At 34.7% G+C, this 13,716-nt stretch overlaps 1 protein-coding gene across 1 annotated transcript in view; it reads right to left on the bottom strand.

Moving 5' to 3' along the window:
* Positions 1-12,254, bottom strand: part of LOC111048241 (vacuolar protein sorting-associated protein 11 homolog) — a 43,484-nt gene extending 31,230 nt beyond the window's left edge. Inside the window, exons 1-2 of the mRNA XM_022334112.2 lie at positions 11,396-12,254; positions 2,263-2,331 (exon numbers count right to left, since the gene is read on the bottom strand). Coding sequence (XP_022189804.2) covers positions 2,263-2,331; positions 11,396-11,410 — 84 coding nt within the window. The 5' untranslated portion in view covers positions 11,411-12,254. The remainder of the gene's footprint in view (positions 1-2,262; positions 2,332-11,395) is intronic.
* Between the last annotated feature and the right edge of the window lie 1,462 nt (positions 12,255-13,716).

The raw sequence follows: 13,716 nt of genomic DNA, 5'->3' as shown, positions 1-13,716 counted from the left end.
AGTATATTTTTTGTTTGTGGATGATGTCTAAATTTTCAATATATCCATGGATGCCTCCCTCACTAGTGCCTATACACGTTGTCAAGCCAATAATAATGATAGGACGTCAGAGTTGCTGATTTTCTGTTACCACTTATAGTCGGTATAAGTTCTGGCCCCCTGTGGGTTGGGGGAGCTTTGAGTCGAACATTGTACTCAAGAATGTTTTGAAACCCAGATTCCACCCACAGTATCCCTGCTTGTCGTAGGAGGCGACTAAAAGGGACCCCAAGGCAACTCCGGAAGTTGCCTTGCCTTCAAACCCACGGGATCTGCCCCATCAGAACAGTTTCGGAGGGGAAAAATGAAAAACCCAAGAGACCAGAGGTGGGTGAAACTCCGGCACAAATGTGGGTCAAGAGGCTAAGTCAAGGGTGGCCGGGCGCCCTATAGGCAACTTGGCCACCCCTTCCTCAGCGGAAGGGCCTACAAAGAAGGCCGGGAGTGGAACTCACGTAGGTCACGAGGACTAATCAGTCTGAAGATACTGCCAAGCATATGACACTGGATTACGACAAGGATTGCAACCAGGTGATGAATGGGATGTTAGTATAGGGAAAAACTCCTGGTTCTTGTAAAGGACACAGGTATTGGTTTGCTTGGGAACACAATAAGCTTCGGTTGACGTGTGGGGTTCTTTGAACCTTTGGATCCTTGAATCCGTCCCTTCAAAAACATTAAACAATAAATAATATAGTCGGTAGCTGTGAATCATGTTATTCATTTGCCTAGAACAAAATAAAAAAAAGCTATTATCGGCAGCTGGCCGACTATCAACAATGGCTGACTCCAGTTCGCGCGTTTCAGATTTGAATCGTAGATGGAAAATATTTGTTGGCTGGTATTTTGAATAGAATAAAATATTTAAAAATATGTTTACATTTTTATCGTCTACTAATATCAACTAAGTAATATCATACAAACAAATATTTCATGAGTCGATCAAATTACTGGTTGGGGTATTGACTCAATGACAGACACCTCTATTATGTTTCCTCATCTGAGCTTAGACCTTCTAACCTATTTCAAATGTAAGTTTTTAAAATAAAGATGCTTCCCATGTTATTTGAATGGAGTTACTTTTACTCCCTAGGGATTTTTTCTGTTTTTCGTCCCGAGAGCGAAAAAGTGACACTTGAGTATTATCATAGAGAAAAAAAAGCGTAAGTAGATATCCCATGTTATAGGGCGTTTATGTCGCAACTTTTACTGTTATCTCAAGCCCATAGTTCATGTAATTCTTTCCCGTGAAGCTGTGTGACACTGGTAGTCTCTCATATTGTGCCGTTCATACACTCTCACCCCAACAAAACAGTAAAATTCGACAATAATCAACAGTAATCGGCTTGAGATAACAGTAAAAGTTGCGACATGAACGCCCTATACCATGGGATTTCTACTTACGCTATTGTTTCTCTATAGTATTATGTTCCAGGGAGTAAAGACACTTTAGACAGTAGGTGGAGGAAAAAGTTCTTTCATACGTCCCCAAAAGTAAAAGTCCAGTGGCGTAATCTTTACCAATTTTTCTCTATTCAAGTGAAATAAATTACAGTTATTCTAAACTTATGTCAAGACCAAGAGGGTTTTGTAACATGAATTATTGTTTGAGATAATCAAAAATAGCTTACAAATGACATGCAAAGCAGACTGAGACTGTTGCATTGTTGTGACAGACTTTAGCCGCATGCCTTGGCATGCACTGTAACTAACCCCCAGCGTTGTCTTATCACTAAAGCTGGCATATCTCAGTTATTATTGATCCAATCTTGAAAAGTATTTCCAAACAATGTACAAAGCTGTAAACGTTTTTACTCAAACTTCTTACGTTTATGACATAAATTTTAAAGTATTTCGTATTATCCCCATATCCTTTAGGTGTATAGTTAAAATAATCATCAATTACATTTTGAAAGTTCATTATTATTTTCTGGAAGAAAATCTCCAGTAAACTGTTCGTTCATGGTAGATTAGATCAATAATAGATACAATTTTATCCGGTTTTTCTTAACCACTCGCCTCCTTGTCGTCAGCTGTTCCTTTGTGTTATCAGTTGATAACTCCTTCAGTGAGTGGATTTTGTGTATTCGATTAGTTCGAGGAGATTCATTTTTCTTGACGAAAAATGTTCCAAAATGGAAAGTTTTAATTATGATTCATGAGTATAGTAACTCAGCTTTGAAGACTTTTCATCAGTTTTGAAATCAAACGAACTGTACCTACCTCAAGTGCTTTGTTAATGCTTCCCCCGTCCGCATCATAAATAATGTCGAAAAAATTGAACCTTCTCCACTGAAATAAAATTGATAAAGTGACAAATCAGATAATTTTCTTCAATAAATAATGTATAAGTTAAGAGATAAAATTACGGCATCACAGAGTATAAACTTTTGTCAATAAAATATTCTATTCCTAATGGGTTTTACTTCCAGGGTCGTATTTATAAACAATTGAAAACTTGGCGTACTGACCCCTGACGAATTGTAAAATTGAGGTACTGAAATCATGAAGGGCTGGAAAAAGACCTATCGGTAGATAAGGAATATTTATGCAAAATTTCAAGTTATAGTTTGTGTAAAATAAGTTGAGACTTGGCCCTCCATCCGAAGAAATTACAGGGTTGCCAAATCGTGTAAAATTACAACTTTCTCAAATTTCCAATTCAACGTCAGAATTGGATGTAGAATATCATCCCCGATATCCTAGTAGTACTAATAGAAGCTTCAGGGTTGAAGGATTAAAAGGAAATCTAACTTTTATGATAAAATTGGAAAATTGGATTGAATATCACTTCTCTCAGAATCATGGGGCGTCGTAATGCATAATAAGTTTAGATCAAATTAACAGGGAGAATGTCTCCTTTCTGTTGGTGTCTGGATAATTTTTATCCGACTTATAGCTATTTTTTATTAATGATTATGTTCGTCAATGTCGAGACATTTCAAGCAGAAATCATGAAATTTTCGACATGCTAGAAACTATTTTGTTTCAAAAGATAAGTAGGTGGTGAAAGCGAGAAAGTTTCTCAGAAATAATCGAAATTATTTTTCCAATCAAACGTACTCGGAAGAGCGTATTTTGGCCTCTCAGGAGTTTCAAAGTCAAGGATAGCGGCTGAATGGTGTGCCACCATTTATGCTATCAATAGCTGGGATCAACAAAAACAAAATACAGAACGATTGAAAAATTCAGCAACTGCAACCCACATGATTATAAATACAGTAACTATATTACCCATAGGGTAAAATAGTTACTGTAATTAAAAATAGTGAAAATAATGACAACCTCTCCTCGAATAATCCAAGCAGTGTTTCATTACAGCCTTTCTAGAGGCAATCAGCTGCTTGCGTTTGAAATAATAATTCAGTCAAATATCGTGTGAATTGCCAGCCTTCAGCATACAATTTGGTACACAATGCATACTAGTAGTTCTGTGAACAGTAGACCTCGCGCAGTTATAACGACGTCCCAAACCATAAGCACATCCACACTGATAGACTAACTATTTATTTGATCAGATCATGCTTACACAAGATTTAATAATTATCATAACGCTTTCCGGAATTTAGCGCAAGAAAACCAGAAGACATCTAGGCGCCCAGACGAGCTGTTATAAGTTCTTTGCATCCTATTTAATAGTGCATAAAAATTCCATTCAATGAGGCATGCAATTTAGTCTACACAGCTGCTAATTTTTTACCAAGTTACATTGAGATATTGAATTGCATGCGTCATGGCATGCAATTTAGTCAACTCGACAGCTGATTAATGATGAATAATTCTATAGACTGATTTTCACTCTAATATTGACGTATGAAGGAGGCTCCTTTTTCCTTTTATATTATCCTTGAAATGCAAAATTTCCAAAAACCTTGTATATACGTCGACGAGCAATTTAAAAAGGAACATACCAGTCAAATTTCATATAAATCTATAACCGCGTTTCGCCATAAAGGTGCAACATATAAACATATAAACATTCAAGCATTTAAACATTAAGAGAAATGCCAAACCGTCGACTTGAATCTTAGACCTCACTTCGCTCGGTCAACTATGCAGTTTATAACTTTAAAAATCCTTGGAGACCAAAATACGATCTTCCGACTACTTTTGCCAATTAGAAAAATAATTTCAATTATTTCTAAAAAACTTTCTCGCTTTCACCACCTACTTATCTTTTGAAACAAAATAGTTTCTAGCATGTCGAAAATTTCATGATTTCTGCTTGAAATGTCTCGACATTGACGAACATAATCATTAATTAAAAAATAACTAAGTATAAGTCGGATAAAATTATCCAGACACCAACAGAAAGGAGACATTTTCCCCGTTAATTTGATATAAAATTATTACGCATTACGACGCCCCATGATTCTCTGAGAGAAGTGATATTCAAAAGAAAAACAAATCTTCGCGATGTTTCCAATTTTATCATAAAAGTTAGATTTCCTTTTAATCCTTCAACCCTGAAGCTTCTATTAGTACTACTAGGATATCGGGGATGATATTCTACATCCAATTCTGACGTTGAATTGGAAATTTGAGAAAGTTGCAATTTTACACGATTTGGCAACCCTGTAATTTCCTCGGATGGAGGGCCAAGTCTCAACTTATTTTACACAAACTATAGTCTGTTTAGTAGTTCAGACGTGATGATGCGCCAATCGTGTATCTCCTATCTAGTACAAGCTAATTCTTTTCTTTCAAATATTATACTAGGGACATTTAGTTTTCAACAAATAAATAAATAAATAAATAACTTGATTAATAAATGGAATATATTAATAACACATCCTGCTATAATTTATAGTACTAGCAAATACATAAGAAAGATTTTAAGAAAAAAGTAAATAGATATGAAATAAAAGTAATAACAAATAAAAAGTAGAATTTTAAGACGAACGCACGTAAAAAATATTTTTCAACTTTACAATTATAGTATTCTTCAACATAATTACCGTCAGATTCGAGGCATTTTTAATACATCACGGTCCGATCTGGCCGCTCCAATCACAGGGCGTTTGGTGCGAATGACAAGCTCTTCAGCTCTGTGAAAGTCGCTCCCAACCGCTATCTTATGTGATTGGAAGTTTAAAAATGACTCATTTATTTTAGTTTTATTTCCAGTATATAAAATGCAGTTTTATTATTGATGGTATCAACATTGAAATTCGATATTTTATTATTCAGTATTGATGCACTCAAAGTAAAGTGTCTCCTACCTAGTTACTAAACTCGTTAATATGACGGGACTTACAGCCCCACTGCAGCGTTAAAAAAGTGGTGAAGACGGTCTTCAACGTGAGCGTGGCGGTGTTTGAATAGAAATTCGGCAAGATGAACAGCAAAGTGAGGCTTTTTGCAGCCAAACCGTGGAACAGCCCAACGAACCTCTCGCCATGCTCTCTCAACGCTGTTTGATCGGACCTCTCTCTTCGGATCGATAAAGTTGATAAGACAGATCAACAGTGAGGTGGTCATATAAGTCTTTGTTTGACAATTGATACGTTCTCCAAGAATCACTGATTATTATCGTCCCCGGCAGAACCCATACTTGAATTAAATTTAAGAGTCTCATTACCTCCAGCCTCAACTTACACGAAAAATGATTTGTTTGAGTTGTGTTCAATACCAGTAAATGCCCATTGACACTTTATATATCGACCACGATTGTACTTTGATTTTATAAATTTGCCTACACATATTTCCACCACTTTTCCCGGACCACCCAACTTTTCAGAAATGTTTTCCATAGAGAACATAGAGAATACCTGACGACAGAACAAGAACCAATCAACTATTGTTCTTTGGAAAAGTCCTAGTTCTCTCTTGAGAAAAGTATGCCTGGGCGGTTTCCGGAAGAGAAGAGTAGAAACAAAGTGGAAGCCTTTGTCGAGAGTCAGTTTGATGTTTTCAAAAAAGACCCCATCTTGGCTGAAGCATGAAATCCGCAGGGAAATTTCTTTAGTATCTAAACGATACTCTCTTACCGCAACGAAAAAGCAGACTATTCCTATTCAGTTTTACTTCTGTGCCACATCTTCCACAAAATGTGCTATTTTTTAAAACTTTCTGTTTGAGTAGAAAATCTAGAACGTCCCCCTCGATCATTCTAATACTTTCAAAAAACATCACTTTGCAAGAAACACACTCCATTTTAAATTTCACAAAGAATACCAGTAATAACAATAATAGCTATAGTAATAACAATAAAGTTTACAAGGACTGTTTCCAGGGTAACCACACATTGGTTTTTCAAAATTTAAATTACAACTACAAAATAATATAGTAACCTTATAGGTTACAAATAGTCCTTAGACCATAATTATTCTTTTGGGGGCACTTTAGTATATGGGCCGCGGAATCTAGCATTGAGTCCTACATAGATCGTTAGAGGAGGTCAAGACAAGATCAACCATGTATAACATTGTTGTCGATTTCCAAAGATTTGCTGAAAAAACATGGCGAAAAGTTCAAAATTTTTATAACAATTTTTATTTTTAATATTTTTTTTATGGCTACAATATGTTTTAAACTAGTGCAATCTTATGTAAAATTTGACGAGGAATCCAATGAAACTAATTTCAGGTTCGCAACTTCAGTAATCTTTGAGATATTGCAAAAAATGTGCAGAAAAGTGCAAATTTTTTGCTTTAAAAAAGGTTAACTTGTTTTCATGATTATTAATAGGTATTTTAAACTATTGGATTTAGTAGAATCATACATTTTAAAGGAAAAATGTTCAGTCACTTGATAGCCTAAATTCAAAATTGTTCAAGATATTTGGGAAAATAAAAAAAATTGCACACTCAATACTCTTCAATTATCATATTTAATTTTTTTACTACTTTTAGTGACTACTAATTTAGCTAAATCTCATTGGGATTTTTGCAGGAAATTCATTAAAATAGACTTGAGGTTGGAAAATTTTATAGGTTAAGGTATTTGGAAAAAATACAAGAAAATGTAGTATTTTAGCTTTAGAAGAGTTCAATATGTTCGCATAGGCATAGTGCAGACCGATATTGAGGATCACATTTTATTCAGCTTCCAATGCAATTCTGAAGCTTTAAAAGATTGTAAAAATAATTGAATCAAATAAAGCTTTTCCTAACCTGAGCTTTTTCCCAATCCAAGCTTCTCCTAACCCAAGCTTTCCCCAACCTAAGCTATTCCCAAACCTAGTTTTTCCTAACCTAAGCTTTCCCTAATCTGAGCTTTACCTAACTTAAGGTCTTTCCAAGCTAAACGTTTCCTAACCTAAGCTTTTCCTAACCTAAGTTTATCTCACCCCAGCCTCCTTTAACCTAAGCTTTTCCCAACTTAAGTTTTTCCTAACCTAAGCTTTTTTTAATCTAAGCTTTTCCTAACCCAAGCTTTACCCTAACCTAAGATTTTCTTCAACATAGCTTCCCCTAACCCAAGTTGTTCCTAACCTAAGCTTTTCCCAATTCTTAACTTTTTTCCTAACCTTAAATTTTTCCTAATCTAAGATTTTCCTTACCTAAGCTTTCCTCAAACGTAGCTTCCCCTAACCTAAGCTTTTCCCAATCTTAGCTTTTTCCTAACCTAAGCTTTTTCCCAACCTTGGATTTTTCCTAATCTAAGATTTTCCTAACCGAAGATTTTTTCTAACATAAGCTTTTCCTAACCTAAGCTTTTTCTAATCTAAGTTTTACTAACCCAAGCTCCCTCAACCTAAGCTTTTCTCAGACCCAGCTTTCCCGAACCTAAGCTTCTCCTAACCTAAGCTTTTACTAATCAAATCAAATCAAATCAAATCAAATGTTTTTATTGTCGTTCACAATTATACATGTATTGACAAAGTCATGAAAACGGAGCATAGTCCTTAGTCTAAAGCCGAGATGAATAAAAACATAATATATATAGAATTTAAACATTAAAAATAAATAAACTTTAAAAATAACACCAGGACAGACAATAAAATTTGGAATTGAATAACAGAATTGACTGAAACAACACTTCAGCACTTCTAATACTTAACACTAAATAATTATATGTGGATGCTCAAAGAATTCCTCAATGTCATAGAAAGGATTTTCACTCAGCCAAATATCCAGTTTATTGAGAAAAGTCATATTATCATATTTGTTAATGGACCCCAACAAACTATTGTAAACCTTTTTGTACATTATACAGTGACTATTAAGAGATTTACTTAATCTGCAATATTGGAAATTCATTCTACCCCTATTACGTGTGCTGTGTGAGTGGACATGTTCATTAAGAGTTGTTTCTGGTAATTTCTTTAAAGAGTAAGCAGCAAGTTCAAAGATATAAAGATTGATGACAGTCTTAATATTCAATTTTATAAATATAGGCTTACAGTGATCCAAGGGACCTGAAGCATTGATAATTCTAACAACTTTCTTTTGCAACCTCAATATCTCTGCAACCCTCGGAGAATTGCCCCATACAAGAAGACAGTATTTAATAAGGGACTGAAAAAACGCAAAGTAAGCCATTCTCACACTATGTGGAGTCACACATTGCTTCAGACGTCCAATGAGATAGATGACTCTTGAAAGCCTAGCTTTTAAATAATCAATGTGTTTTCCCCAGGTCAGTTGATGATCAATGTGTACCCCTAAAAATTTAACATTATTTACAATATCCTGCTGAGTATATTCATTATCATATGGTCTCAGACTAAATATGACATTTTCAGTCTTATTAGCATTTAAAAGATATCCATTTGCTCTGAACCAGGCTCCTGCTTCATCAAGTGAGTTATTAACAACATTTGAGAGCTTAGCTATATCATTAGAGACATTCAAAAAGGTAGTATCATCCGCATATAATACTGCTCTGCTCGAAACATTGTGAGGCAAATCATTGATACTTATAAGGAATAATAGAGGACCCAGGACGGATCCTTGAGGTATGCCATACTTCAGGAAAATTACATCAGACCACTCTCCATTGACGCAGACGGTCTGCTTTCTATTCTTCAGGTAAGACTCAAATAGTGTTAGAGAAACTCCCCGAAAACCGTAATAATGAAGTTTCTCTATCAAGTCACCATGGTCGACGCAGTCAAATGCTTTGCTTAAGTCACAGAATGTAACCTGTGCATAAGACCTATTTTCAAATGCCTGCAAAATGTCACGGACCAAACCCTCAACTGCATCAACAGTTGCTTTGCCTTTTCTAAAGCCGAACTGAACTCCTGATAATAAGTTATTTTCCTCCAAAAATACAACAACTTGCTCACATATTATTATTTCAATAAGTTTAGAAAGAACAGGCACCAATGACACAGGACGATAGCTCTCTGGTTTATCTTTAGACCCCTTTTTGAAAATAGGGCACACCTTTGATATTTTAAGTTCCTCAGGGAATTTCCCCTCTTGCAATATTCTGTTTATGCATGCGGTCAGTGGTTGCACAATGTGAGGTATTATTTTTTTCAAAAAATTGTTCGACATGTTATAATAATCATAGCTGTAAGAGTTATTTAACTGTTTTGCTGCCTTTAAAACATCAATTATTGTGACAGGTCTCCACTCGAAACACCTATTTAGCCTAACATTAACTTTATTAATACAATCTTTTACTGATATATCAGTTTGACAATCTCTCTTTTAACCCTATCAACGGACTCAACACAGTAACTGTTAAATGAATTTGGGGATATCAGTGGTTCAACGCCTTTTGATATATTACAACTTTTTTTTATGAGAGCCCATGCAGTCTTACATTTATTATTGCTAGATTCGATAAGTTTACTATTATGAGTAACTTTGGCATTAGTCACCTCTCTGATATAGACTTTTTTCAATGCAGTCAACTGGTTCTTAATTTCGACACTGCCTGTGCTTTTATGTAATAAATGAAGTGAAATTATCCTATCCTTTTCCTTGGCTAAATCCTGAGTATACCAATTTTTCTTTTTTACTTTGTTTATGATTCTACAAGGCTTAAGAACCAAGAAAACCTGTATTATATTGGTCAAGATCATAAAAAAGAATCATAATCAAAGCTTTACCTAACCTGAGCTTTTCCTAACCTAAGTTTATCCCAGACCCAGCCTCCTCTAACCTAAACTTTTTCTAATCTAAACTTTTCCTAACCCAAACTTTACCCAACCTAAGCTTTTCCCAAACCCAGCTTCCCCTAACCTAAGCTTTACCTAACCCAAGCTTCTCCTATCCCAAGCTTTTCCCAACATCAACTTTTTCCTAACCTAAGCTTTTCCTTATCTACGTTTTTCTAACCCAAGCTTTCCCCAACCTAAGCTTTTCTTAGACCCAGCTTCCCCCAACCTATGCTTCTCCTAACTTAAGCTTTTTCTAATCTGAACTTTTCCTAACCCAAGCTTTCCCCAGACCCAGCTTCCTCTAACCTAAGCTTTTCCTAACCTATGCTTTTCCTAACCTTAGCTTTTTCCTAACCTAAGCTTTTTCTAAGTTGAGCTCTTTCTAATGCAAGTTTTCCTAACCCAAGCTTTCCCTGACCTAAGCTTTTCTCAGACCCAGCTCCCCCTAACCTAAACTCTTCTCAACCTTAGCTTTCTCCCAACCTGAGCTTTTCCTAACCTTAGCTTTTCCCAACCTAAGCTTTTTTTCCTAATATAAGCTTTTCCTAAACTAAGATTTCCCTAGTCCAAGCTTTTCCTGACACTAGCTTCTCCTAACCTAAGCTTTCCCTAGTCTAAGCTTTTCCTAACCTAAGCTTCCCCTAACCTAATATTTTCCTGATCCAAGCTTCTCCTAACCTAAGCTTTCCCCAATCTAAGTTTTTTCTAACCTAAGTTCTCCCTAGGTAGCAAAAAATGGAGTTGCAATATTTTTATTTGCCCAAATATCCTGAACAATTTTGAGTTTAGGCAATCAAGTGACTAAACATTTTTTTTAGAATTTATCATTCTACTAAATCCAATAGTTTAAAATACCTATCAATCACCATGAAAACAGGTTCACCTCTTTTAAACCAAAAATTTGCACATTTTTTGCAATATCTCAAAAACTACTCAAGTTACAAACATGAAATTAGTTTCTTTGGATTCCTCGTCAAATTCTACATAAGATTGCACTAGTTAAAAACATATTGTGGCCATAAAAAAAATTATTAAAAATAAAAATTGATATAAAAATTTTGAACTTTCCGCCATGTTTTTTCACCTAATCCTTGGAAATCGACAACAATGTTATACATGGTTGATCTCGTCTTGATCTTCTCTATCGATCTATGTAGGTTTCAACGCTAGATTCCGCGGCCCATATACTCAAGTGCAGCCGAAAAATACATCTATAAGCCAATATAAAAGCAAAAAATAATAATAAGTTACGGAATATAATTTTTCATATAAGTACGGTAGTAAAAACCTTCTCACCTCCAGAAATGCCATGTTGAATTGATAGAAACAAGGAGACTTGAAAATTTCAAGAATCTAATTAAAAAGAAATGATATCAGTTTAGCCTAACTGAATAATCCTTATTATTGTGTCTGTGTAAAACGTATTCTCATTTTAAGCTCAAGAACCCGCTGTTCTAGGGTAAAATTTACCATTGACAAAAAAAAACTGATATCTGGAACTCAACTATAAAAACTGGAATTTTAATTTAAATTATTTGTCAAGAATATTGAAATAGCTCTAATAAGTATTAGCTAAAAATAATATATTAACAGAGCATAGTTAGCTTAGAACAACCTAACCTAAACCTAAATGTAAATACAGCCAAGTCCAAAGGTCATCTTAACCTTACGGAGCACCATATTGAACATGTGCAGGTATTGTTTTTTTATCAGTTCTTTGAATGTAACGTTCTTTTTGATAACGGCTACTGAGCATTGTAATATTGAACATTTAAAAATCTCAACTATTGCCATTTAGAAGCGATCTATCAAACTTAATCCCAACTTGTGATGATTTACATTGTTAAAATTTACATTGTTAAATTTACATTACAATAGGAGTTAAATCTTGCACTTGGCACGCAATCAGCTGATCAATACTATAGTGAGGTTCACATTACTATCTGCAATAGATTGAAACTCCTAATAATTATTAATAAAAACAAAACAGTCCACATAAATTTCACTCTATCCAATAATTCGAACCAGCAGATTAGTAATAGTGTTGACTCATTGAACCACACAAAATTCCTAGGCAAATTCCTATTCCCAATTGATAAGAATCTGAACTAGCATGCTCACACAGACGCCCTATGTAAAAAAAAACTATTGTCAGCAGTCTATTTAATCAGAAGAATACGTAATATATCCGACGAAGGCACAGCTCTTGTGGTCTATCATTCACTCTTCGCCTCACACTTGAAATATGGTATAACTGCCTGGCAGTATGGAACCACCATACTGAGAGTCGACAGAGTTAAGCACTGCAGAGCCCTTTTCGTCAAACACAAAATCCTCACAGTTATATAATTGTTCATTCAATGACAATTTATATCTCAATGAAACTTGGTGGAAAATCAGCTGTTGTTTGGACTATTAATTGCAAGCAATGAGGCATGCAATTGTTAACTCGGAGTAGCATATTATTTTCTCTTGACTTTTCTCTGCTTTCAACTCGGTAAGCTCTTGATGATAGTAGCATAGTTGTTTACAACAAATTATTGTCGATACAACAACCCAAACAGCCATTAGTCATTCACACACCGATATGCCATCAAGCACTGCCGATAATGATTTGGACATTATTCAAAATAAGATATTGAGGTATCTTCATTTTAAAAAGCTTATCACATTTCGTCCAATAGCTTCTTCCACTGAAACTTTGAGGTCAACATTTAGACCAATAATTAAAAACCAGAAGATCCATCAGAGCATTATTGTTATTATATGAAATTCTAAATGATAAAATTCTCATGCCAGATTTCATCAATTCATAAAATTTCCATGTTCCATGCAATAGACCAAGACTTAATAATGCTATTTCAAATACAGTTTGTCAGAACCGCTCACCATTCCGATTCCTACCCAATTAGAACAATAGACTGAACCCATTCCTTGAACCTCCCCCCCCCATCTATGACTGCTACAATACATTAAAAAAAACTTGTGAAAAATTATGCTGCTTAATTGATGATAAAATTATTATTTCTGAGCTCTACTAACTCTTTATATTTTTTTTCTTTGTATATACATATTTTAAATACACTTTCTTTTATACCTCTTCACTAACTTTCCTGAATCTAACTCAAATATCATTCTCTTTCAATCTTATTAGTTGTACTGAATCGTTGTGAATATTTAATTGAGTGCAATATTATTTAATTGACCGAGCGAAGTGAGGTCTAAGATTCAAGTCGACAGCTTGGCATTTCTCTTAATGTTTGTATGTTGCGCATTTACAGCAAAACGCAGTAATAGATTTTCATAAAATTTGACAGGTATGTTCCTTTTTAAATTGCACATCGACGTATATTCAAGGTTTTTTTGAAATTTTGCATTTCAAGGATAATATAAAAGGAAGAAGGAGCCTCCTTCATATGCCAATATTAAAGTAAAAATCAGACTATAGAATTATTTATGATAAATCAGCTGTTTAGTGGATTATAATACTACCCATTCAAGAACATTGGAAATATATCTTTCCATCAACGTTATTAGACAGTTGACTATAATAATACCCATTCAAGAGCATTGAACATCTTGAAAATGTATCTTTCCATCAATTTTGTAGACAGTTG

Source organism: Nilaparvata lugens, chromosome 2, assembly GCF_014356525.2.
Source record: "Nilaparvata lugens isolate BPH chromosome 2, ASM1435652v1, whole genome shotgun sequence".
Classification (NCBI taxonomy): Eukaryota; Metazoa; Arthropoda; class Insecta; order Hemiptera; family Delphacidae; genus Nilaparvata; species Nilaparvata lugens.
Note: the sequence above shows the minus strand (reverse complement) of the source record. Positions and strands in the feature narration are given on the sequence as shown.